Raw genomic sequence first — 26,703 nt, 5'->3', positions numbered from 1 at the left:
TTCAGACTTAATTGATAAAGTTCAGTTCTCTTTAACTCACAGAATAAAATGAAAGCACACCTAGCTTCTCATATAAAAGTGCTCAGGTTACTAAGAAAATTGCCTTTAATATAGATCAGGCCATATTCCCCTGAAAAATGGCTGTCTGAATACTTACACGGTATATAACATAGGACTTCAAAATTCTTAGGGGATCTCAAATACCTTCTACATTTCCACATGATATTTATGCCCATATAATGCCATTAAATCATTGTAGTTACTTTCTCTTTAATAGCATCCACTTTCCTTAAGCATATTAATTTAAGGCTTACTAATTAGGAATATTACTTGGAAGCAATGAGCAAATTATTTTGGAGCATTATTCCGTATGTTTTAAATCTTTGTTCTTTTAAGCGTGCTAGAGGGAGAACTCCACTGACCAAACATAAATTTCTGCTGTTTACCTTCATGTGTTTTTCTTCCTTTGCTTGAAATAGAAAATGATACGGCTTTGCTGTCACGGTGCCGTGGCAGGAGACATCAGATAAATACCTACAAAATGGATGGTTACAAAAGGAAAGGGATAAGAAAACAAAATGAAACAGAACAGGGGCTTATTGGGCATTTTGTATTAAGATAAATACCAATTTTTTCAACTAAATCTCTTAAGAGGTAGGTTCAGGATTCTTTTTGAACTCTAGATAGCAGAGTCTATTGATGTTTCTATTCCTGTTTTTTTGTTTGGGATTAAAGTAACATGCTGTATTTCTTACTGCTAATCTTTTGTACTTCCTCATGTTCATATGCTAATAAAATCCCTGATCTCTATCAGAATTTAAGTAGCTTCACAGGACAGTATCTTAACATCCCTTCTGTTAGGGGGTCTCAGTTTCTGTTTATCTCCCACCTCAGTCTAATCACTGTCTCTGAGAACACTGGATGGCTCCTTATGACTTTCCTGGTGGATCAGCACTCAAGATCCTGGTTGGTCATGTGGCCAAACCTACCTTTGTGATCTTCATGTTCGTTTCTTTCTCCTCCAGTCATCTGATCCACTCACCATTTCCTGAGGATTGCCTTGGACGTGCATGCTTGCTTCCAGGCTTTTCATCACATCTTTCTGGAGTGCCATTCTTCATTGGTTCCATTCTTTCTTTTGAGATTTGAACCTTAACTCCTACTTTTGGAAAGTAGCCTTTTATTCAGTAGTACTTATCAAGTATTTAACATATACTCAGCTTTTTCCTAGTTGCTCTGGGTAATTCAGAAAGTCATCAGAGTTTAGAAGCTGAGGAGACTTCGATTGTTCTGGATATAAAAGGTGCCAGGTAAGGAAGCCTGAAGGAAATCGGACTGGGGCCGCTGTGGTTCTGTATTCCCTGCCTCTGTACTCACCTGTTTTGTCTGGTTTGTTCTAGGCCTCCCTCACATACCTAGACATTCTGATCAGGTCATTTCTCCTACCTGAGTTTGGAAGATGTTTTTGTGACTGGTTCCTGGCCTATGAATGACCATGGTGTCATTTTTGTCTCCGGGCTTTGGGACTCGACCATCTTTTGGATTGCACTCCTGGCCTTCTGCTTTCTTTGGCTTAGAGGAATTCATCTCTAATACAGATCAGCTCCTCTTTCCTCTTTCCTGTGTATTGAGACATAAATGTTGTTTGCAGGATCATCTGTCTTTATTTCATGTTTCAGGGAAAAGAAATACTTATCTGCCCTCTCATCTCTTTGCTAATGTAATCCTGAAAACTTAGTGTTCCCGTAAGCTTCTTAGGCTGCATTTGTAATATTCACAAATGCCTTTTATCCTTCACATGATTTGCTCTCCTCCTCCTCGTGTTATTTCCGCGTCTTGAACATGCAGTACTTTTGTTGAGATTATTTGCATCTGTCCTTCTCCCCATAGATTGTGAGCTTCCTGAGGGCAGTTTCTGTGTCTCATCTATCTCTGCATCCTTGGTGCTCAGCATAAAAACTGGTAGATAGTGAGGCGTTCATACAAGTTGCCTGAACTCTAATAGTTCCAAATCCGTGAAGTTCCTTGTGTCTGGACTGTTTTCCAGATAAGCAGGGTTTTACACCTACCTTTGCCACAGCTGGATTACTGTGTACATGATGGGAAATCAGACGGACAGGACCATTTCTTTGAGAGTAATACAGATAGCATGCGCTCGTTATTACCTTTAGGAGCCCTACTACTTTGTGCTCATTCATAATGTGGCCAGGATAATATTGACTGTTCATTAAAAGCTCTTGGAGCAGATCTAGAAAAACGTAAGCTATCGTTGAACAAAGAAATTCTGCTCTCCTCCTGGTCTCATGGCACTTACTTATCAACCTGAAGTAAACCCCGTTTAGAGTATGCTCTACCGGATGTGGCATCATTACTTGGGAAGCATGGCATGTATCTTTTGATATTATCAAAGTGGTACATTGTTGGCTCAAATGTGTCAGTGTCTGTAATACCTATCTTAAGACTGATTGACGGGTCTCAGATTCTTAGGTGTTGAAAGAATCTGTCTTTTATATTTGGACTCAGTATTTTGAGTGATAAGAAATGTGTCAAATGAGTTGAGAATTACTTAAGTGGGAATCATTCTAACTGATGCCAAGGAAAATCTCATTTCCAGTTTTCTGCGTTTTTGTATTAAATCATCTCCAGTTTGTGGATTATTTATAGGTATCTTGATAACTTTGGTAGCATCTATGCACAGAGGCAGCTAAGAAAACATTCAACTTTAAGAATGCTTCTCTCACTTAGAACAGTTAAAGTTTTATGTTTACAACATGTTGTAATAATAGGACTTCTTAGTGGTAACGCATTTGGGCAAAATACCCCTTAAATAGCTAAAATTTAAAGTATTTCTTCATTGAATGAAATCACCCTGGTACTCTACACATTTCAAAGTCAGAGTTGTAGTGATTTTAACTTTTTGGAACATGACTCTCAACTGGGTAGAGAGAGAACATGACTCCAAGACCGGGGCCTAGTGGAAAACCTGTGGACTCCATTCTGTAGTAGAGTGAATCCTCTGTCTGGTGCTTCTTTCTTTGGGAGTCAGGTGCCAGTCGCAAAGTGAGCACATTAAAAAGATTATAAACAACGTGGAGACTCAGGAGGTGTGATTAACTTTGCAAGTGGGAGAAAGTGAAAATTTGAGGTGAATCTTGACGGGTGAATGAGCATTTTTCGATTGTTGGATTGGGTCTGGACAGGGTGATGCATTCTTCATATGAAACAGGAATCTGGAAGGGCAAGGAACATTTATCACAGCCTTTCTGTCTACCTGTGCATTTTGTTTTTCCGCTAGTGGCTTGAGAGTAGGGGAATGGAAAGGGAAAAATGGTGAGATGCAGTGAGAGAGACTTCTTCAGCAGGTTTGGCAGAAGGACCAAATGGGAAAGAAAGGGAATGTTTTCATGAGAGTGTCTTCATGGTTACTGGCTTTGGAGTTGAGTATTTAGGGAACTAAATGAAGCCATTAGAGTGATGGTAAATCAGATGTCATGGACCAGAAGGCAGGGGCTTTGATATATGGGCAACATATGAGTGTGTGTGTGTGTGTGGTTTGATAACAAATAACTTGAGATAGTGGTATATTACTTTTTCCTTAAACAAGCTCTGATTTCTGCTTGAACAGTTTTGTTTTATTAGCCTTCTCTAGAAATTATTTATTTGGCTAAAATTCCCAAGTATTTTTCATTTGATGGAATCATGATATACTGTGAAAATTGGGAACTGAAAATATATTTTTTTATCTCCCCACCTAAGACATGAGATTCTTCAAAAGCATTCTGTCCTTTGCTTGTTCAGTCCTTACTTTATACCTCTAGTGAGAGGGAATGTATCACTTCCAGGGGCAGCTATTGGGTCTTAACACTTTAGGTTTTGTTAGTTTAATTGACAGCAAGGAAAAAAAAATACTAAAACAAATTAAAATGGAAGAATATATACCACTAACAACCTTTTAGAATGGCTAAAATGACAAAGACTGACCATACCAGGTGTCAGTAAGCATGTGGAAAAACTGGAACTCGCCTACACTACTGGTGGAAGTGGAAAATGGTAGAACCATCCTGGGAAGGCAATGTGGCAGTTTTCAGAAACATTAAACATAGACCTACCCTGTAATCTAGCCCTTTTACCCTGAGGAAATGAAAGCACATGCTTGTGTAATGGCTTGCACATGAATGTTCGCATCAGTTTTATTTTTTCATAGCTTCCAAGTGGAAACCATCTGTGTCCATCTGTGGGGGGATGGATAACCAGAATGTGGTATATCCATACAGTGGCTTACTACTTACCAGTAAAAAAGAATGAACTATTGATCATGCTACAATATGGATGAATCTCAGATCTGTCATGTTGAGTGAAAGAAGTCAGGCTGAAAAGCCTACCTATTGTATGGTTGCATTTATATAAAATGCTGGGAAGTGCCAACGAATCTGCAATGACGAAAAGCAGATCAGTGATTGCTTTGAGAGAGGCAGAGGGCTTATAAAGTGGCATAAGGAAACTTTCAGGGCTGTTAGATATATTTATTATATTGATTTTGGGGAAGGTTTCATACGTGCATATATATGCCAGGACTTACCAAATTTGTACTTGAAATATGTGCGGCTTATTGTATGTCAGTTGTATCTGAGTAAAGCGGTTAAAAAAATCATAGCTGTACAAAGGTAAGCTACAGAAAAAAATGGAATAATGTGTTCCAAGAGGTGATATTTACCCATCAAAATATTTATTATTTCCATTTATGTAAGCCCAAATTGTTGGGTATTTTTAGGGTGTTTGACATTTATAACGGATACCCTGCAGAATGGGATCTCAATGATCTAATTGCTGGCTGCTTTGGCTTTTCCTTAAATTAGGAGTCAAAAGAAAAATACTGTCTTCTATAAATTTTTATATAACTTCCTTGTTCCCAACCAATGAAATATGGCTGGAGAAAATACCAAAAGTTTAGCTTCCATGAGAGGTGGAAGAATTTTACCAAGGTTATCAATATCTTTATCCTATTTTGGTCTGTTTTACGTAAGTAATATCTGCTCTGTATTGCATGTTCCTTTTCGGGAGGTGCACCACCTTTTATAGAAATGATAAAGTGACTGAGAGTGCAGCCACTGGGTAGGTAAGGATTCGTTTTCCGTTTCCGCGTAACACGGGCATTCCCTTTCAGGTGGGAAAAAATGGGCTTGTTTGAAATAATGAAACGAGCAGCTTCTGTGCTATGTATCTTGTTGGGGTGCATCTACCTAGTTAGTGGACAGTCTACCAGAGTTCTGTTAATTTTTTAGAAGAGTTTCATCTCAGAATTAAATGCCTTGTGAGGTAGTGAGGTATCTAAAAATCTAATTCTGTTATACTTTAGTGGAAAAAAATGAATACCTTAGGGCACTTTGGTTGCCCGGTGATGGAAACCCAATTCAGCCAGGATTAATCAACAGTGGGCAGTACTGGCTGCTGTTGTAAAGCAAGTTGCAGGGGGATGCCAAGCACGGATGTAGCCATCTGAGATGCCCCATACAGCACCCATCCCTGGGATAGGCTCTCTTCATCTAGTGGGCATCACAGCCCCTAGCCCAAGACTAATGGCAGGGCACTACCATCCTCATAAGCGAGACAGGACTCTGTCTTCAGTAACTCTGGCAAAAACCTGCCAGGAAGGGCTTTGATGGGCCTGGTTGGGTATATTCTACCCGAAGCAGTTGCTGCACGTGGTTACTAGGATACTCTGGCCAGGCTTGATTAGGGGTAGGTGTTGGATGGGGGGAGGGAGGGAGCCCCACTCTTAACAGAATCAGTTTCCTAAAGTAGAAAGTTGGTCTGTTCCTGCCCAGAGCTGTCCAGGAGCCAACTTCCCAGTGTCTTATACACTTAACTGCACGATGCTCAATCTAGGAGTGATACTGGGGTGAGCATCCTCGCGTGGGCTGAGGAGTCTGGTGACTGAGTCTTTCCTTGAACACGTCTTGGAGGTGAAATCACTGGTTCAGACACCATGAACACTTTTAAGGTTTTGCATTTCAGTATACTTAGATGATACCGAATTGTATTCCCAGCAGCCCCGTATGAGACTACGTCATTGTATCCTGTCACCAGCATTAGCTGTTATCATTCAGAAATTCTCTGCCGCTTAGATTTCTAGAAAATGGGAATTTATTGATTTACTTTGTATTTTTCTGGTTACTAATGAGGCTGTTTATTCTTTTGAGAATTGTTAGTTCATATACTTCGTCGGTATGCGTGTAAAGTTCTTAATTGATTTGTAATTTAAAAGTTCACTGTTTACAAGGAACAATAACAACATTGATCAGGGTGGATTGTGTGAAGGCTCAAAATCAGAAGTCACCAGCAAGTCAAATTTAACACTTGCCAATAAATCCTTCTATTAAATGAGGCACTGATGATTTGCTTTTAGGACGACATCCATTTTCACACTAAATTAATACTTTAAATCTGAACTTTATTGTTTTTGTTCATTCACTATTTTTGATTCCTTAAGTTCTATAAAAACTGTAATCATAGAGTGTTTGTAAATGTTAACCACATATTTTTGTTAAAATATTACTTCTACAATGAGCTCTTCGAGATCAATGAGGAAAACACAACCCAGAAAGAAACTGGACAAAGAGATGAACAGGAAGTTCTCAGACGGAGAACCCCAGATGTCTCCAAGAACCATGTGACAAGATGCCCAATTTCTCTAGATGGAGAATAGTCAGGAAAATGTGAAATTATCTCAACCATAAGATACCATTTCACACTTGTCAGTTTGGCAAAACATTTAAAAGTCTGATGAGGACCAGACACCAGACACTGGTGGCGGGCCAGGGAGTCAGGAGCTCTCTTCAGGTGGCAGAGTCCAGACACGTCTCCTTGTTGGAAGCGTGGCAGATGCCTTCTAGTCTGTGCTTTATCTTTTAATTCCACATTTGTGGTATTTTCAGTTCAGAAACTTTTTATTTGAATATAGTAAATATATATTAATCTAATCACTTAGAGTTTGTATCTTTTATGTCTTCTGAGGGAAGAATATTTTGCCCTTACTAAGTCATAAAGATAGCCTCTGTATAAAGTTTTCCTTTTTACATTTAACGTTTCATTCTTCCTCGAGAAAAAAATCCTCACTGTTCTGCGAGGACAAGGATTTAGTCCTTGGCATCAAGACGAAGTCTGAAATTCTTGCCTTGCCAGGAAAAAAAAAAATTACACAAACTTTGCAACCCCCCCTGAACCTGCTGGTTTCCCATTTTCTTCCCCCTGCCCCACAGGCCTTGACTCGGTTGCGTTACTGGAAATGTAGCTAGCCCGGAACAAATGTGGGAAGAGAAGCCCTGACGGGACGGCTGGAGATGAAGGCGGACAGGGCAGTGATGCCCAACAGAAGGGAGGCCGGCCAGGTTCTTGAGTTGGCAGGATGTGGCCCTGAGGTGGGAGTTAGGCCGTGTGGCGCTGTGGCTGCCGGCCGGGCTTGGGCTCAGTCTCCCCTTACCCATGTTCATTAGTTCGGGCAGGTTCCTTAACCTCTCACTGTCTCTCTCCGTGAAATGTAGAGCATATCCCACCCCTGAGCACTATGATTAATTTGAGGCTTATTTGAGATGCACGTGATATATTTACTGCAAGGCTCAGTATTACCTGTCATGAGGAACCAGATCAAGCCAAGCATCTGATTGCTGGCATTTGTGACCCTTCCTGAAAGAGAGCTGTAATTTTTTTTTTTTTAATTCATTGATAGGATTCTCTTTAACAGTGTTCATTGTGTATAGGACATGCAAAGTTAGAAGGGGGGGGGAGAAAGGAAAGGGAAAAAAAAAAAAGGGCAGAAGGAAGAGAAACTTCCTCAGCATACTTACTTTTACAGACTGATTTTGTTGCTTGCTCTGTCCGATCCTTTGTTTATTTGGGGCGTGGGTCCCTTTTATAGCATGTCACAAAGAGGTTTATTTCTGTGGTGTTGTAGGAACAGGCTTACTTATGTAATGATGCTCTTTGAAATGTTCCCAGTGCAGATCTGGCGAGTTGACTTCAGGAATTTCTTTTTAGTGTAAGAGACATTGCAACTTTGTTTTACAAGGTGCTTCTTTTGGGAACTGTGGAGAGATGACAATCTACTTGGGAAATGGTTTAGTGGAGAATTGATAAAGCAGTGTTTTTACACTGGGGAGCATTATAACAATCTCTGGTGAAAGTACAGCTGCATTGATGAAATTTTAAATAGTCTTCATCTTGCATCTGAAAAATAAGGCATTTTCTATTTGATTAATAACTTGGTCTCCGTTAGTTAAACCATATATGCTGACCTTTTTAGAGAAGTGGGGTTTTTTCCCCTCAACCCGTGGAATCACAAAGCCTTTACTTTCTCAAATGTTTTTAGGTTAATAAAATGCATTAGCATTGTTATTATTATTCAGTTATAAATGAAAGAAAAAGTAAGTAAGAACATCTTTACTCCTAACAGATTTTTCTTTAATCATTGGTGGTATCATTAATGTACATGTTGAGAATTATAAAAGATGATCTGTAGGCCCGGGTGAGATATTCATATTAGCCTTGCAGTCATCATGGATTCGCACTCTGTTGGGATTTCTGGACCTGCTTTTGGTGATGAAGTGTGTCCTTCAAGGTGTGGCATAGCTGATGCTTAGGGCTTGGACGGTCTGAGGGGTAGTCCTCTAAGACTTAATTTTAAAGAATAGTAATATTCTTGTTTCTTTCTTTGTTGTATGGTTGGGGGGATGACAATCCCATTTCTGTTGAATAACTTTTATAGAAAAAAAACTAACATACTCTAGGGCAATATTCTTTGTGGAAAAATGAATTCTTTTCCTGCAATTGTGGTGTTAGAACCCTGTAGGCTAGGAACTTTGGGGCCACCTGCAGAGGATACCTTATTCATGGTGTCCCCCTTCAGCCAAACTTACTTGGGTATTAAAACATCAGTATTTATTTCTGTGCTGAAGTATTATTTGAAATAATTTAGATGAGTTGGGTTGTGCAATGCATGGAGACATCTGTGTTGTGAATTACCTTCGGGACAGAAGGAACTGCTCTGCCTTTCTCTGCTGAGTCCTGGCTCCCTGGCCTAACTGCACTCGACTGCCCCCAGCAAGGTCCTCTCCTTGAATTAGACCATGTATCTTTTGGAAGTCCTTGTTTCTTTATCAGTGGGGTCGAGTGGACCAGACAAGGTATAGTCTCTTTTTGAATCTAAATACTATAGCCAAGAAAAAGCCCATCTTTGCCTTACTGCTAGGCTTTTCCATGCCCCTGCTGGATATCATGTCTTCAGAAGGCCCCGTCCTCTTCTCCTCCGGATTTACTTCCATCTCTGTGACGTTTATCCTCCATCATGTGCCTCCGTTACCTTACATATCCCCTAGATTCTTTTCGGAGCTTGTTCTTTCCTTTGCTCACTCTTTATATTGCCCCCACTCTTGGTCAAGTCTTTATTGAATCTCACCTGGGTTATTGCAGTGAAACCCGGCTGATCTCCCTGCCTCATGCCCCCCCACCCCCCCATCCATCCTTCACACAGCTGCCCAAGCAGTCTTCCCAGGGGAATGCTGGGATTTTGTTACTCCCCTCCCTGAAAACACTTGAGTGCCCCCTTGATGCCTGTGAAATAAAACAGAACTCCTCCCTGCAGCCCCCAGGCTTCCGCTGTCTCGGCGACAGGATTCCCCCTCATTGTGGCCTGAGCTGTATCCAGACTTTGGCTCTTGCTGCAATGTGCTTTCCTGTCTTTGCCTGTGGAAATGCTCTGGGTCTCACCTTCTTTGTGACAGCTTTCTTGATGGCCCCACACGGAAGAGTGCCTTTTTCATATTCATTCACTGATTGCTTCTTAGTCCTTCAGTCAACATTTTGTAAGTAGGTGCAGGGGATATAAAGAATGACAAAACACAGCCCCTGTTTTCAGGTAGAATAGGTTGTGGAGCTAGTCATATAAATAATGATCTGTAATATCATGTGTTAAATGATAAAATAGAATGTCACAAAGTGCTGGAATCCCAGACTCTGTACACAGACACCTGGAAGGCAGGCGTTGTTTGTCCGCTTTTTCTTTAATCTGCTTTGTATCGTGGAGGGTTTTTGATAATATCAGTTGCTCTTTTGTTAAATGCATTTATTAGTAAATTTCTCTTCTGCACTATTCCCTTGCAAGACCCTGATGACTTTGCATTTCTTTGGCGACTCTGCTTTCCTTTTTCTGTCACTTCCTTTGTGTCTGTGTCGGATACATGTGTAAGTAAGGATAATATTAACTCAGTTTAAGAACAGATCGTTTTCTGTCATACTTCACACATTATATTTCACCATTTTGAAACCTGTCAGTTGCATTTCTTTCCAGGTCATTTATGTATGTATGTATGTATGTATGTATGTAGCACACATGTATTCTTTTAACAGTGGTTTTCCGGCAAAACAGACTGTTTTTTTTTTACAGTGGCATCAGGAAACCCGGCACAGTGTCCGGTCTCGGGCCATTGCTCAGCAATTGTGGGGTGGATGCTAGAAAGAGAAACTTTGCTGGCTCCTTATGCTGTTGCTCGGATTGATTTCCGATTCAAGTTTTCCTCACTCAACTGCCAAAGTTAGTATTATAGACAACTCTCCAAGGCATCAGAGGGAGACTTTTCCAAAATGTCCACTCTGAATTGTTCAGCAAATGGGCATTTCAGGCTCTGGGGAAAATGAGCTCAGCCTGCAATTTGCCGTTCATCCGTCTCCCTGCAAAGGACGGCTGCAGGTTTGTAGTAGCCCCGGAAGGTCATGGTCTTAAATGTGAACAGCACTTCGTTGTTCTTCAAGCCTCATAAGGGCAAGGCCCACATTGACCGTGTTCACCCGGCATCCAGCACCATCCCTGGCATGTGAATGAAAGAGGACTAAATAAATACATAAATAAAAGTAGACCAAAAGCCTGACTTGGCCTTTGACTGAAGCAGGGTTTTAATCGGTGCCCAGGTTGTGGAGCCCTGTGTTGAGGACATGTCATGTGCAAGCCTGCTTCCTGCCAGTGTCTGCGGGGATGTGGCAGGCACAGGCAGAAGTTGACGTTGAACAAAAGGAAAACAGCTGTAGGAATCAGCAGTGTGCCGGCTTCTTAGGAGGCAATCCCTTCCAAATCCTCCCCGTGCTTTTAAAGGTTGTTAGGATTTAGAAGACGAACGTCCAGGTAATAAGTCTTCTGCAGGCAGGAAGGCCGTCCTGGGCTCCTGCCTCCATCAGGTTGTGCTGACCCAGCTGGTGCGGCAGCGGGGCGGGGAGGTCTGAGCCTCTCACCAGCCAGCCATGCCCGGGGACTGTGGGGCCTGGGCGCTGGCAGGGGCAGCAGTCTGGGCTCTGAGGAGTCAGAGGAGGTGGCAAATTCTGCTGTCCCTTTACCGCATGGAAGTCCCACCCGCTGTGCTCTCGTGGGGGAGGTGGTGAAAACTCTTGATTAGAGATGCTCTTCTTTTTTCTTAAGATTTTATTTATTTATTTGAGAGAGAGAAAGCAAGGGAGTGGGGATAGGAACGTGGAGAAGGAGAAGCAGACTCCGCTGTGAGTGTGGAGCCCGATGAGGGACTGGATCCCATGACCCCGAGATCATGCCCTGAGGCAGTATCAAGAGTCAGACGCTTAACTGTGACTGAGCCACCTAGGTGCCCCTAGAGGATACTCTTAAAAGGTCAGAGTATTTAGGAGTGTTTCAGTGGCTTGCAAAGACTGATTTATAAGCATTCTTATAAATGAAGACAATTTAAGCTCAAGTGTTAAAGCAGTCATGACACAATGAATGGACAGAATTCTTTTCTTTCCCAACAAGGTGACTCTTCCTAAGAACTTCTTTCCATTCTTCTCTTAGATGATTTTTACTTCTTTTAGATGAATTTTGAGACACCGGTTAGAGTTTAAATCATTTTCTAAGGATATTGATTTTCTAATAGGGTAATTGCAGTTTTTGATCATTAAAATACAAGTTAAATTTAAGTGGCAAATTAGAGATACTACATTTGTTTTTTCCTATCAAACAGTATTTTTGTGGAAGTTAATAGAGTATTTTTTAAGGCTATCGGGAGATGCAGACAATGTACCCTATCTTAAGGTGATCATTTTATATTTACTCAGTTTTGTAGCATCAGAAGAAAGCTTTGATAAACCATAAAGCTACTTGAAATAGTAGTTCAGTACACTGTGGTGTGGTATTGGGAGAGTATTTTGGACCTCTTGTATTAGAAACATAATGGACAGTACCTCAAATAGTAGACATGTAATTGTTTCACATTAAAATAACAAATATTTTAACTAAGTTATTTAAAATACTTTTCACTTAGAAATCAGCTTTGCTTATAAAATAGGTTAGTGCTTTATTTTTAAAATATGTGATTTTATTTTTTCAAGCTTTATTGCAATATAATTCATGTATAGTGTTGAGTTTAAGGTATACAGTGTCATGATCTGACACACACATGTATTTCAAAACATTTGTCACAGGCTAACTTTCGCCTCATGTGATTACCATTTGATGTTGTTGTTATAGTGGGAAGGTTAAGGCTCTTCTCTCATAGCAGCTTTCACATATAGGATACAGTATTGTTTACTACAGTCACCATGCTGTACCTTAGATCTCCTCAACTTCCTCATCTTCTAACTTCGTACCTTTGACCAACATCTCCCTATTTCCTCACCCACTCATCCCTGCACCCTCCATTTTACTCCGTTTCTAGGAATTGGATGTTTTCAGATTCCACATAAAAGTGAGATCATACTATTTGTCTTTTTCTGTCTGACTTGTTTCACTTAGCATCATGCCCTCAAGGTCCATCTGTGGTGTTGTAAATGGCAGGATTTTTTTATGGCTTAATAATTTTCCGTATATACGTGTGTGTGTGTGTGTGTGTGTGTGTGTGTGTGTATAGATATATATATGTATATATATATGAAATGTTATTATATATACACACATCACATTTTCTTTATCCATTCATCTGTCAGTGGACACTAAGGTTGTTCCCATATCTTGGCTGTTATGAATTCTGCAGTGAATGCAGGGGTACAGATCTCTTTGAGATCATAAATCATTTCCTTTGGATTTATACCCAGAAGCGAGATAGCTGGATCATATGGTAGTTCTAGTGTTGATTTTTTGAGGAATCCCCACGCTGTTGTCCATAGTAGCCATACCAACTTACATTCCCACCAGCAATGCACCAGGGTTCCCTTTTCTCCGCGTTCTCGCCAGCATTCATTAGCTCTTATGATAGCTTTCCTTACAGGTATGACGTGATAGCTCATCATGGTTTTGATTTGCATTTCCTTGGTAATTAATGATGTGGAGAACCTTTCCTGTACTTGTCAGCCATTGTTTGTCTTCTTTGGAGAAATGTCAGTTCAAGTCCTCTGCCCATTTTTTTTTTTTAAAGATTTTATTTATTTATTCGACAGAGATAGAGACAGCCAGCGAGAGAGGGAACACAAGCAGGGGGAGTGGGAGAGGAAGAAGCAGGCTCATAGCGGAAGAGCCTGATGTGGGGCTCGATCCCACAACGCTGGGATCACACCCTGAGCCGAAGGCAGACGCTCAACCGCTGTGCCACCCAGGCGCCCCATCTGCCCATTTTTAAATCAGATTGTTTTCTTGCTGTTGAGTTGTATGAACTCCTTGTATCTTTTGCATATTAGCCCCTGATCAGATACATGGTTTGAACATAGTGCCCTCCATTCCGTAGGTCGCCTTTTCACTTTGTTTATCGTTCCTCTGCTGTACAGAAGCTTTTTAGTTTGAAGTAGTTCTTCTTGTTGAGTTTTGATTTTGTTACCTGGGGCTTCTGGTGTCATGTCCAAAAAATCATTGCCAAGACTGTCAGGGAGCTTTCCCCCGGTGTTTTTTTTTCTAGGAGTTCCATGGTTTTGTATCTTACCTTTAAGTTCTTAATCCATTTGGGGTTAATTTTTGTAAGTGATATAAGATACGGATCCAGTTTCATTATTTACATAGGAATATCCAATTTTCCCACCGTTTATTAAGGGAACTATCCTTCCACCATTGAGTATTCTTGAAATACTAGGTGACCATATATGCACGGGTTTATTTCTGGGCCCTTGATTCTGTTCCATTGCTTTTGGTGTCCGTGTTTATGTCAATCCCATACTGTTTTGATCAGTATAACTTTGTAATACAGTTTAAAATCAGCAAGTGTGATGCCTCAGCTTTTTCTTTCTTATGATTACTTTGGCTGTTTTAGTCTTGTGGTTTCATATAAATTTTAGGATGTTTTTTCCATTTCTGTGAAAAGGAATGTATTTTTGAAGGTATAAATTTATAATTGGTCAGTAGTTTGTAGAATAAAGAATACTTCAGCCACATTATCGTACAATATTTGAAACGTAACTCACATGTGGTTGTGCCTCCTTTCACCGCTGCTCCTGCCTTTTATTCAGAGTGGAAAATAATGACTTTGTAGCTTTTAAAATTGCCTAGTTATTTCTCAAGTTGGAATGAATTGCTACTAACAGAGCATTTTTCTTCCATCTGCAGAAACAGCAGCTTCTATTAAAAGCTGGATTATCACATCAAGAACCTCAAATTAACGTAGTTATTAAATCTTAGAGAGGTAGGATCATCTTCAAAACGTCACAAGAATACAGTTTTCTTGCATACTCATTCTAATGGTGGAATGCGTTGTCGTTAGTATCACGGGGAAGTGATTGCCAGATGTGGACCATCAGCTCTTCTTCAGCTATTCAAGCCCGATACTGAGTATTGAAGACCTGAGCTGAAATCGTAGAGCAACAGAGAAAATTTGAGAGTTTATAGCTAAAGGTTAGGTTGTTTTGGCCACAGAATAAGTCAGCGAGAAAATGAATGTTTGTTTTGCAGATGTGTAGAAACCCCTCAAGTAGGTGTAGTTTTCAGAGACTCCTTACCTCCAGCTGGAGGTCTTGCTCACCTCGGGGTGTATCATCAGGGGAGAGTAAAAGAAGCAGTAAAAAGAGCTTTTCCCAAGTATGAAAGAACAGGCGTTTGCTTTTCACACGTGTAATGTAAGTGCAGCTTGCTTGCTAAGTGTGACTAAAGAGCATGAAGCTGCCCGGGCAAGCATGTGGATGTTGGGATTGCTAACTAGTGGATCTCAGAAAACGAAAATGAAATCCGTCTTCTGTTTCTTATTCATTCTGCCCTGTGTCCATGGGGATACAGCATTTGTGAAGGAATCAATTATCCATTTGTTAGTCAGAGGAGCCTTACAAATTATACATTAGCAGATTGATTTCTCAGGTTCGCTGTTGGGGGACCGATAGCTTAAGGTGGGATGATGAGGAGTGTCGGGGGAAAAGAAGTGGCCACAAAGAACTCCATTAAAAGCAGCTTTCGAAATGACCGTGAATTTATTCCTAATTGAAGAGCTGACATAATCCATACTAAGCGTGTTTATTTCAGGCATTTTACATTAGGTAATTGATTATCACATGAGGTGTACATGCTGGTAATTTTGCCTTTTTCTTTAAATTTAAGGACTTGAGACCACCTGTAGTGGACTCGGGCTTAGAAGGTATGGGCCAGTCCTCACCCCTCCTGCTTACTCAGGCCTCTTTTTTTGTTCCATTAAGGAAACATTTTTGTATGTTCTATAGTGTCAGCTTGACATTATTGATTTTTGAGCAAACTCACTTATATTGTCCAGAATTCCAAACATGTCTCCATTAGGAATAAAATTGTAGCTAATGGAAAATACAGCTGAGGCCATTTTTCTTGGGTCTTTTTTTCCTCGGGTCTCTTTTCTTGTTTACATCTACTCCAGTATCCCAGCTTTGCAGACACACCCCTAAATTCTATGTGTGAAACAGGCAATTAGGAAACTCCATATTGAAGAAAGACGGACTCCTGCCCTCCAGTTTCCCTCCTGTACCCTTTCTCTTTTTCCCGTTTATTTCAGGTATGCAGAAATAGCAGAAATGCGTAAGGCATTTCTGTGAGGAATGATTATAGATGCCAGACCTGCTACTTGTGCCGTTGACAGCTATAATGCTGAAATCCTGTTATTTATTTGTTCTTTATCAAATATTACAGAACTAGTAATAGAAACCGATGTGCATAGTGATGAGACTCAGTTGTCACTTTAGGTAAAAATGAGTGCCGCAGGTTCCCAGAGCAATGGCTTTAACAATCAAGATATATTTTGCTGTCGTTCTGGTTTTAAATTAAAGAACTGACTACATAATCATTTAAAAATATTTATCTTTGGATTACAAACAAGATAAATATATGTCATAGAAAATTAACAAAACGTAGAAAGGGACAGTCTAAACACTAACAGTATCTCAGCACCCAAATAAAACCAGTGCTAATATTTTAGAGTATCTACTTCCAGTCACATATCTTACGTACAAATACCTGTAAATACAGTTGTATTTATAAACACTGGGTGTTGTTTACTCAGAGCTAGCCAAATTGTGAGAGTTAAGGGCACAGTCTTCCAGAGTGAGTTTGCTGAAGACTTCTAATACCAGCACCAACTATAAGATCTGGGAAGTTCCCAGGTGCACTTTCACAACTGATAATTGTTAGAGGCCTCATAGAACTCACTGGAAGTTATTATACTAACAATTACAGTTGATTACAAGGAAAAGACACAGTCAAAATCAGCTAAAGGAAGAGACGCATAGGGCAGACCCTGGGATGCAAGATTCCATTGTCCTCATGGACATGTTACCCCCTGACATAAATGTGTGAGAACCAGGGAAGCTCCCATTGGTGTTCAGGATTTTTACTGGGGATCTGTTATGTGGGCATGATTGGTTGATGGTTTGTCCACATGGTTGAATTCAACTTCCAGGTTGGTTGATGTCTTGTGACTCAAAGCCCTGACCTGCAACCACGGGGTTAGTCTTTCTGGCATGGCCCACTGAAAGACTCTGAGGTCTTTTGCCTTTAACAAAGACATTCCTATCAGGATAGATTATCTCCCAGAAACCAAGGGCAAAGACCTGACTTCTCTTGGATAAAGTCAGATTCTTAATTTTTTTAAAAAAGATTTATTTATTTGAGAGAGAGGGTGGGAGAGTGCACACACATGTGTGCAGGGGGAGGGGCAGAAGGGGAGAGAAAGAATCTCAGGCAGACTTCCCAAAGAGCATGGAGCCTGACTCAGGGCTTGATCCCATGACCCCGAGACCATGACCTGAGCCAAAATCAAGAGTTGGACACTCAATCAACTGAGCCACCCAGGCACCCCAAAGTCAGATTCTTGATTACATATTACATTTTTTAAACTTAATTTTTTTTCTTTTAATTTTCACCATTTATATTCCTTGCTTTTAGAAATTTAGATAATTTCTATTTCTTAGTGTCTTACAAAAGAAACCTGCTGTGGAAAGCATCTTTGCAAAATGGTCTTTCTTTTGTTTTTTGTTTTTGTTTGTTATTTTAAAGATTTTATTTATTTATTACAGAGAGAGAACACGAGTGGGGGGGATGGGAGGGAGAGGCAGAGCGGAGAAGCAGACTCCTGGCTGATCAGTCAGCTCAGTGCAGGGCCCATTGATCCCAGGGCCCGATGGTCCCAGGATCTGGAGATTATGACCTGAGCCGAAGGCAGGCGCTTAACTGACTGAGCCCCTGGGCACCCCTCTTACTGTTCTTGTGTAAAATAGGCAATACATATATTTTTAAAAAGATTTATTTATTTGTCTTAGAGTGAGAGCACTGGGGGAAGGGGGGGGAGTAGTAGGAGGGGGCAGAGGGAGAGAGAGAGAGAATCTTAAGCAGACTCCACACTGAGTGTGGAGCCTAAGGCAGGGCCAGTCTCGAGAACAAGATCATTGCCTGAGATCACTGAGATCACTACCTGAGCCAAAATCAGAAGTCCAACACTTAACCGACTGTGCCATCTAGGTACCCCAGACAATACATATTTTAAAGATTATTGATACACATTGCCAAATGATCCTTAGGACAGTTTCTCCAAATTTGAATTTCCACCAATAGGGTACGAGGAATGTCTGTTTTGGGGCTTTTTTGCCAAAACTAGATATTTATTTATTTATTTTGCTCCTAGAAAAAATTTTTTAAATTTTTTATTATGTTATGGTGACTAACATAACAAAACTACGTATTTAAACAATCTTTGCCAATCTTGTATTTATATGTATTTATTATGAAGGTTGACTCATTTTTATTTACCTATAATTTGTACTCTTTCTTTTGGGAGTTGACTGTTTACTTGGTTTGATTTACATGAGTAAAAAGTCCAGATATTTGCAAAAACTAAAGAAGAATTTAAAGTGTACAATAAGCTGTAAAGTTTTTGCAATGTACATGACAAGAGGTAAATATTCCTAATCTTTAACTGACCTCTCATGAGTCAGTTTTTAAATTATGGGCATCCCAGTAGCTGAACAGTTTCTTCCTCTAGATTGAGTCACGCTTAGAACTTACAGTTTAAGGTTGTAATTTTTACTGATGTATTAACTAGATTTTCTCTGCAGTTCTATTTGATGTGACTTATGAAATATAAAATATTTGTATTTCCACATTAAAACAGGGAAAGGAAGGCGGTAGTAAATCAACATGTGCTAAATACCTTATCTTCTAATTGAGTCCGTGTGTATGGTTGCATTGATTTGGAGTGAGACATAATTCAAGTATGATTTATAAAAATTTAAAGATAATCACTCATAGGATACAAACAGAATGAACAGCCTTTAAATTGTACCTAGATAAACAAAAGAATTTGAGTAATACAGCAAAAAAGTAGTAATGGAATGGAGAAACATAATTCTAAAAAGTACAAAATACAAAAATAAAAGTAAAAAGTACAAAATATTGTTCCTAAAAGAAAAATAGCTTCAGCTTTCATATTTGAAATAAATATGAAGCATGTTGGCAATAAAAATGTGAGAAAAAGTTAGAGTTTAAGGTAAAAGAGCCTTAGCCAGCAGACCATATGTTATATTGATTACATTTAGAGGTAAAAGGAAACTTTTTCATACCTTTGATGTGTCCAATTATAGGGCATCTTATATCTAGACTAAAATTTATTTGAAATTCAGGGAGAAATGGACAAAGCTGCAGTTGTAATGGGAAGTTCTTGAAACCTGTTTCTATCAGTCTTTGATAGATAAAGAAGAAAAAAGTAAAGGTATATAGAAATTAGATAATACAAATAATGTTAAAAATATGTTTATTCTGAACCAGAGAATATGTGTTAGTTTGAAAGAATATCTTAGGTTTCAAAGAGCAATCAATTTTTAAAAAAATATTATATAAACCACATTTCTGGCCACAATTGTAGTTACACTAGAATTTTATTAATAACTAGATAAAGAACCAAATAATACTGTCACCATCCTTAGAAATGAAACAAAACAAAATAAAATGTTGCTTTTTTCAAAGAGGAAATGATTACTGCAACCACACGTAATTTTTTGGCCTCTAATTTATGGCCAGTTGGCATACTCAAAGGCAAATGCCAGACATTTGATTATTTTATGGCTAACACGTGGGCAGTGACTAATGTGCACTATATTAATGTCAGGAAGTTACATTAAGGTCAACAAAATTGTTCTAAGACAAAAAGGGAAATTAATATACAATAAGTAGAAATTAATAAAATAGAAGAAAACATTAAAAATGACATTTTCATATTTGCAAATGTGAAATAGGAAAAATAATAGTACCTGCTTCCTAGAATTGCGGTGAGGAATAAATGGTACATGTATAAAGCTCTTAGAACCCCATGCCCAATAAGCCTCTAGGAAATGTTAACTCAGCTGTAGTAGTAGTAATATCATTAGTATTATTAAAGTATTAAAAGAAGAAAAAGTAAAGTAAAAACATTTTCATTTCTAAGACTATGAAATGCAGTATTTTCTGGGAAAATCAAGATGACCAGAACAGAATGAGAACATTTGAGTTGCTTGACAGTCATGGGGGAAAAAAACATGATATAAGAAATAAGCCACTGAAGGTATTGACCCCAGAGATTTTCATGGGCAAGTTCTTCTTAATTTTATTTTAAATTTTTAGTGTTTATTTTTATTGTGAAATACAACTTTCCAAACCACATAAAATATGCAGTGAAATAGTAGTTATCTGCCAACCGTCATGTAACTAGAATTCAGTTGAGAACGGATGGTGTGAAATCCCCCTCCACTCGCAGTTCCCTTAAAGGGACTCCACTGCACTGACCTTTATAATTGAAAATGCTTAGCTTTTCTTTTTCATTTTCTGCCCTCTCTGTGTGCCCCCTGTTCACTGTCATAGAATTTTGCCTATTTTTTGTGTTGTGTAAATGGAATCCTATTATACATACCAGGAAGGAGAAAAGGGTACTTACAGGCATTGCCACTCCCAGGATAAAATAAAGTGCAAGACCTCTAAGGGGAAAAGTATCAAATTTTATTTGGAGACATTAAAGAAGGTCTAATAAATGGAGTAATGCTCCAGCTTTACGGATTAGAAGAGTCAATGTTGTAGAGATATCAAAGGGAAAGCTTTTTAGCATTCCACCATTAAGTGAGAATGAAGACTTTTTCATCCCACCATGCCAAGAGTTTTTACCACGAGTTTGATCACTTTCTGCATCTATTGAGATGATCTTTGGATATTCCTCATTTATTTTCTTAATGTAGAGAATTATATTAATTCTTTTCCCTATGTTATACCGCCTTAGTATTTCTGGAATAAACTTGGGTTTTCTATATATGCTGACTTTATTAATATTTTCTTTAGGATGTTTCCATTTACGTCCATGACTGAGATTCACTTGTACTTTTTGTTTCTCATAATATCCTTGTTGAGCTTTGTTATTATAAGGTTATGCTGGCTTGCTAAAATGATTTGGGAAACATACGCTTTCTATTCTGTTCTCTGGAAGAATTTGTGTGTGATTGGAATTTTTTATTCTCTGAACTGTCTCTCATGAATTTAATATTGTAGTGAGTTTGACCATGAATAAGATAAGTAAGTAAAACACATAGTAAGGTAGGTAGTGATAAGTGCTACAGGGAAAAATAAAGCAGTGAAGGAGTTGTGATGTTTGGTTGAACGTTGAAATTTCAGATCAGTGGCCAGAGAACATTCCCGAGAAGGTGACTACCAGTGAAGATTTGGCAGTAACACATTCTGGGCAAACAGGTGCAAAGGCTCTAAGGCAGGAAGACAGCAGGAAGGTCATCGTGGTGGAGGAGAGGGAACAAGGCCGAGCGTAGATGAGGGGAGAAGTTGGCAGGAGGGCTGGAACCAAACTGTTGAGGACTCTTGAGGTCATAGTAAAAACTTCGGGTTTTATCCTGAGATGGGAGGCGATTGGAGGATTTTAAAGGAATGACATTATCTGATCAGCCTGTTAACGGTATCTTTCTGCTGGTTTTTTGAACAGACTTTTGGGAGGGTGACTGCAGAAGCAGATCCACTGGTTAAGAAGAGAATATTAGGATGATCCAGGCCAGAATGATGGTGGCTTGGATGGCAGCTCTAGGGCTGGTGAAAGTGGTCAAAGTCTGGATAAATTTGGTTTACGAGACGATAAGAATTGCTGACACGTGCACGGTAGAGTGTGAAAGAAAAACAGAAGTCAGGAATGGCTGCAAGGTTTTTTGCCCTGAGCAGCCAGAAGAATGTAGTCATCCTTAACTGGGATGAGGGAAACATTAAGCAGGGCCCTTTCATAAGGGGGCATCAGGATCTTGGGTTGGGATATGCTTTAGTTGACATGCCTGGTAGGCATCCAAGTATATCTGTAAAATAGGCAGTTTTATATATTGGTCTGAAAGAGGGAGAGGCCCAGTCTAGAGAGAAAATTTACGAGTCAGTTCATGGCTTGGAAGAAAATGACGAAAGAAGCGAACATAGACGTCAGAGAGAAGAGCAGCAAGGACTGAACCATGAAATACAGAAATCGGGAGATTGGGAGAATCCGGCCAGAGACCCAAGAGGGAAGACGGAAATTTAGAAGGAAAAGCAGACAAGTATGGTGTCCTGGAAGCAACGAGGAGAGTGAATTATCAGCAGTTTTACATCCTCCTATTAGTTTAAGTTAGGCTTGAACACTGACCACTGTGTTTAGCAACATGAGGGTCATTTTGTCTTTCATTTCGGAGAAAAGCCGAGGAAAGTGTGGAGAACTATGGCTCGGTTTTGCCTTTTACCAGATAACGGAACATGCTGTGTATATTATAAGTAAGTCACTGATGAATTGACAAAGAGGCCACAATTGAAAATGCAGAAGGTTATCTGAATATACGTGAATGTTTATTATATGACAAACAGTTCTCTTCAGAAGAAGGATGGATTATTTAATAAATGGGGCTACCCCAACTGGATGTCCATTTGGGGAAAAAAATGAGTCCCAAAAGTATTAAAGACTTACACATTAGAAATAAAGCACTAGCCATCTTGCAATTAAAAAAAAAAAAAAAGACCACATGCAATGTCTGGGTGAGGTATTGTACCAAGACGTCATACCCTAAAAATAAAAAGGAAATTGACAAGAAAACAACAAATACTTCGGTAGAAGAATGAGTAAGAGATGTCTGTGAACAAGCTCAGCTGCTTGAGCAAATTAATTGGCCAGCAGACTTAAGAAAAATACTTATGTTTATTAGTAGTCAGGGAAATCAATCAATGAATATTGATCTTTGGCAGGAAAAAAAGTAAAGAAAAATTCTGTTACAGAGATGTGAGGGAAGGAGGTTTCTTAAACCTTGTAGATCTGCTTTTCCCTGTCACATTGCTGATGTGGTGGTAACAGCTTCTACTGGGGAAGGGAGACGTTGTCATGAGAAGTTTACCTAGCAACCAAGAAGGACTACGGTTCCAGACAGCTCTCAGAGACTCTTGAGGCCTCCTCCTCCTCTTCGTGAGGTGGTGCTTGCTTCCCCCTAAGACGGTGAGGACCAGCTCCGGTGTCTGCCGGCTCTTTGGAAATGATGCAGTATGACCTGGAGAGGACTGGCACAGTCCCAGAGTCCAAGAAAAAATCACATAAATTGTGACATGTATATGGGAAGGAAATGCACTTCTTACTGTATGTTGTTGTAAAGAAGGGCCTCGTAAAGAAGGACTGCATTCAGCGGCGGGGCTCAGTTTTGTAGGCCTGGAACGGTAGAACTTTGTGCAGTGAGGAAAATGTTCTGATTCATGTGGTGATACACTCAGTAGCTGCTGGTCACATGTGGTGGTTGAGCACTTGGCACCCTTTGATTTTGTGTAGTTTTGATTCCATATAAATAGTCACATTCCGATGCTACCGTATTGGACAGGACAGGAAAGCTCAGCATCGCTAGGCTACATGCCCCTATTAAAATGCAGTTTGAGTTAGAGTATAACCAAATGCCAGTTAAGTTGCACTCGGGTATGTGGGGTTTATGTTTGCCAAGAGTAAATGGGTGTTAAAATGTTGTTTGATGAGCAAAATGATGAGCGTGAGGAAACTGGTCCCAGAGGATACTCAGGAAAGCATTTATCCAAAGAAGACTATGGGAGCTGAGCAGTCGGGCTTCTCAGCCAGGAGTCCAGACATGCTAGCCTCACTGCTCTCCCAGTTCAGCTTGTATTTTGTTTTGCATATTCCTTGCCATCCATCACAACACTCCCTGTGCAGGATGCCTGTCCCCTGCTCTCTGGGTCGGATCCCTAGCTCTTTCTCTGTTGTGTTTGGTTTATTCCCCAGTAAAAGGGATCAAATATCTATCTACGCGGTCCTTTCCTCTTTTAACATTCTAGAAACCTTTTAAAATTTTACTTATTTATTTGAGAGAGCACGAGTGGGCGCAGAGGGAGAGGGAGAAGCAGACTCCCCACTGAGCAGGGAGCCAGACGCCGGGCTGGATCCCAGGACCCTGGGATCATGACCTGAGCTGAAGGCAGGCACTTAAACCAGTTGAGCCACCCAGGCACCTCAACATCCTAGGAACTTTTGAGGAGATAGGTTGCTTTTCATAGACTGCATTTCAGGAATGAATGTTGCTTGTGTGGTGATCAGCATGAGGAAGGGCTCTGGGGCCAGCTGTTTCATCCTGCGACTGAGGAATTTCTCTCGACAACGTCACTCAGTGGGTAGCCTTCCGAGGTCTGGGAGTCTTGGTCTGCCCTAACCTTTGCTTACTAGCTCTGAGATACTTTCCACTGAGAAAGGAACATTCCGTTTTGTATTTTTCCATTTATTCTTATCAACAAGCCAAATTATCTTGAGGTTAGATACTTTAAAAAACTAATTTGCAGACTCCTGTCCTAACCGATGAGGGCTTTTCTTTCCATGCTGAGTTTGTTCTATCACGTTTTTGTAAAATAGCAGGAAACTGCCATTATTTAAGGAGGAAAAAAAGCTTGCCATTTTTTAATGTCGTCAACATTTACCAGTTTTGACTTCTATTGGAAAATCCGCCTATATGAATGTTTTAGTAAGTAAACAGATGGCTACATAGAAAACAAGAAAGTTGTGAAAAATAGTAAAAGTCCCATTGTGTATTTATGCTTGGGAAAATATATCCAAAGTAGAATGCCTGATTTCAGTCTTGACAGATTTTAAGAATTTGAGATTACTCAAAAGAAGAGGGATAACAAATTAGTGGATATCAGCTAGACCCTGTGGATTTCTCCCCAGAAAGTACTAAGCATAAAATGTAAATACAAAGTTGATTTAGTGATTTGTGAGAGAAGAACGTACCAAACTAAAACAGTGAAAATTTTTCTTTACATCATGATTTTTTTTTTTTTTTTTTTTTTTTTTTTTGGCGTCTGTTATGTTCTTTTAATGGACTTGGTTGGGAAGGAATTTTAGGAATAGGGAGCAAACAGAATAAATAAAAAGGCATATAACCTGTAACAAAAATAGCATTTTAGCTGGGACTTGAAACAACGTGCCATACGTAATTTCGGGAAATCTTAGGTTTCCGGGTTTGTTACATATGTGAGAGTAAAGCTGTACTTTACCTTTTCATTTGCAGAAACTGAATATGTCTTAGACTCAACACATCTAAACTAACAGTTTGTCTCACTTAAATATTACAAAGAGCCAAGGCATTTGTTTGGGAATGTATAAATTTTCCTGAAGTTTTACATGTTTGTTTGCTTGTTTGAATAGAGTCCCGTGAAGATAAATCAGATTAGCCTGGACGAGAGTGGAGAGCACATGGGCGTGTGTTCAGAGGATGGCAAGGTATGGCAATGACGTGGGCACATGGGAAACACTGTGTGGCTCTGAGGCCTAGGATGGTCGCCAACTCCAGGGGCTGGAAAACGCTCTCTACTTGCTGTATACCTGCTTTAGGAGAACCTTGATTATTCTTTTTGGGTATTGGACTTGCTTCCAATTGCTCATAATTAAAGTAAAATATATGTCGCACAAATGTGCCTTAGGAAAAGTAATTACAAGAATGTCAATAATGTAACTAGTATTAAGCTGATTAACAGCTGTGGCAGGGGGACGTGTCACCTTAATCATTACTGCCGTGCCACTTATACTTCAGTGACTAGTCTGCAGTTCCTGCAAGACAGTAGTTTAATGCCTTTCTGCCATAAATCCACAAAATTGGATTTTGTGGGCATGATTTCTGTGGGCCGGTGGTTTTCATTTTCGCACAAGTTATGAATGTTTCTCTTGAATTATAGAATCTTTTGATAAGCAATCATATTTATCAGAAGAATAAAGTGTCTTACAATGGCCACATTAAATAAATGTAAAATCAATATATGTACAGTTTTCTAAAAACCTGGCACCCACTTCCTCACGCGAGGACATAGATCATTTGTGTGGTGTATAACTAACAATTATCAGTACTTCTTGCTGATGTCGAGCTGTGACATTTAGTGGTTGTGGTGATTGATTTTCCACTTATAAGAATGTCTTTTTTGTTTTTCAGTCGATGGAAGTCTTTTCTAATGTTGGTTTGCAATGATAAAATTCTAATGCACAGTGTATTTAAGCTACTTTTCTAAAATAACAATTTGAGAAGAAAGTGCATTAAGGATCATTACATAACCTTATGTATTCCTAACTGAATAGAGCACATTTCCTAATCTAATTTTGTATTTTTACATGACCTAAATTCAATGGGTCATTAAGATGAGTAAATGAAAAACAATGTACTCCATGTAAAAGATTTATACCCATTTAATGTATGCACAAAAGAAAAATGAAGTCCTTTTGACACACAAGAATGTATTTTATATATCTAAGCTTAATGTTGTCCAAAAGGTCTTTTGAAATGGTAATTGGAACACTGTGCTTTCCAAAAATCACTGTCAAATTTTACAGTACTTTCTAAAATTCTGAGGTGAACCAGACCGTCAGAGAGGTGAGCAGGGAGTTGGTACGTATGGAAATTCAGAATTATCCAAACAATTGAAACCTGTTTGTATTTATGAATTTGTAAAAGAAGGTTATCTTTATTTTGTTTTCTTAAAGATAAGAAATTCCTTCTGGGCTGACAACCGATTTAGTTGAACTAAATTGTTGAAAGAGAATATTCATTTTTCAAATTGGAGAAGAATTTTTACTGAAATACTTCATCGAGGAATTTCCAAAGCTTTAAATGTTGAATAATTATTATTTGATGTGGCAAAGTGGGATATTTTAACTGGGTCTAGTGGATAGTGACCCTTAGATATCACCTAGTACATTTCTTGGCAAATACATGTTTTCCAATTTAGGCAGATTTTTAACTGCTGTATTTTGGTGTAGACCGTGATACATTTAATCTAAGTGAAATAAGTCAAGCAGA

The 26,703-nt window shown here is 39.4% G+C and overlaps 1 protein-coding gene across 2 annotated transcripts in view; it reads left to right on the top strand.

Annotated features, from left to right (window-relative positions):
- The window catches only part of VPS41 (VPS41 subunit of HOPS complex), a 168,635-nt gene that overhangs the window by 43,526 nt on the left and 98,406 nt on the right, over positions 1-26,703 (top strand). For both annotated transcript variants that reach the window (XM_045793496.2, XM_087861201.1), the window contains exon 5: positions 25,065-25,139. In XM_045793496.2, coding sequence (XP_045649452.1) covers positions 25,065-25,139 — 75 coding nt within the window. The remainder of the gene's footprint in view (positions 1-25,064; positions 25,140-26,703) is intronic.

The sequence above is a fragment of the Ursus americanus genome, chromosome 3 (assembly GCF_024610735.1).
Source record: "Ursus americanus isolate L20-20 chromosome 3, mUrsAme1.1.p, whole genome shotgun sequence".
NCBI lineage: Eukaryota > Metazoa > Chordata > Mammalia > Carnivora > Ursidae > Ursus > Ursus americanus.
This window is presented reverse-complemented; position numbering and strand designations above follow the sequence as displayed.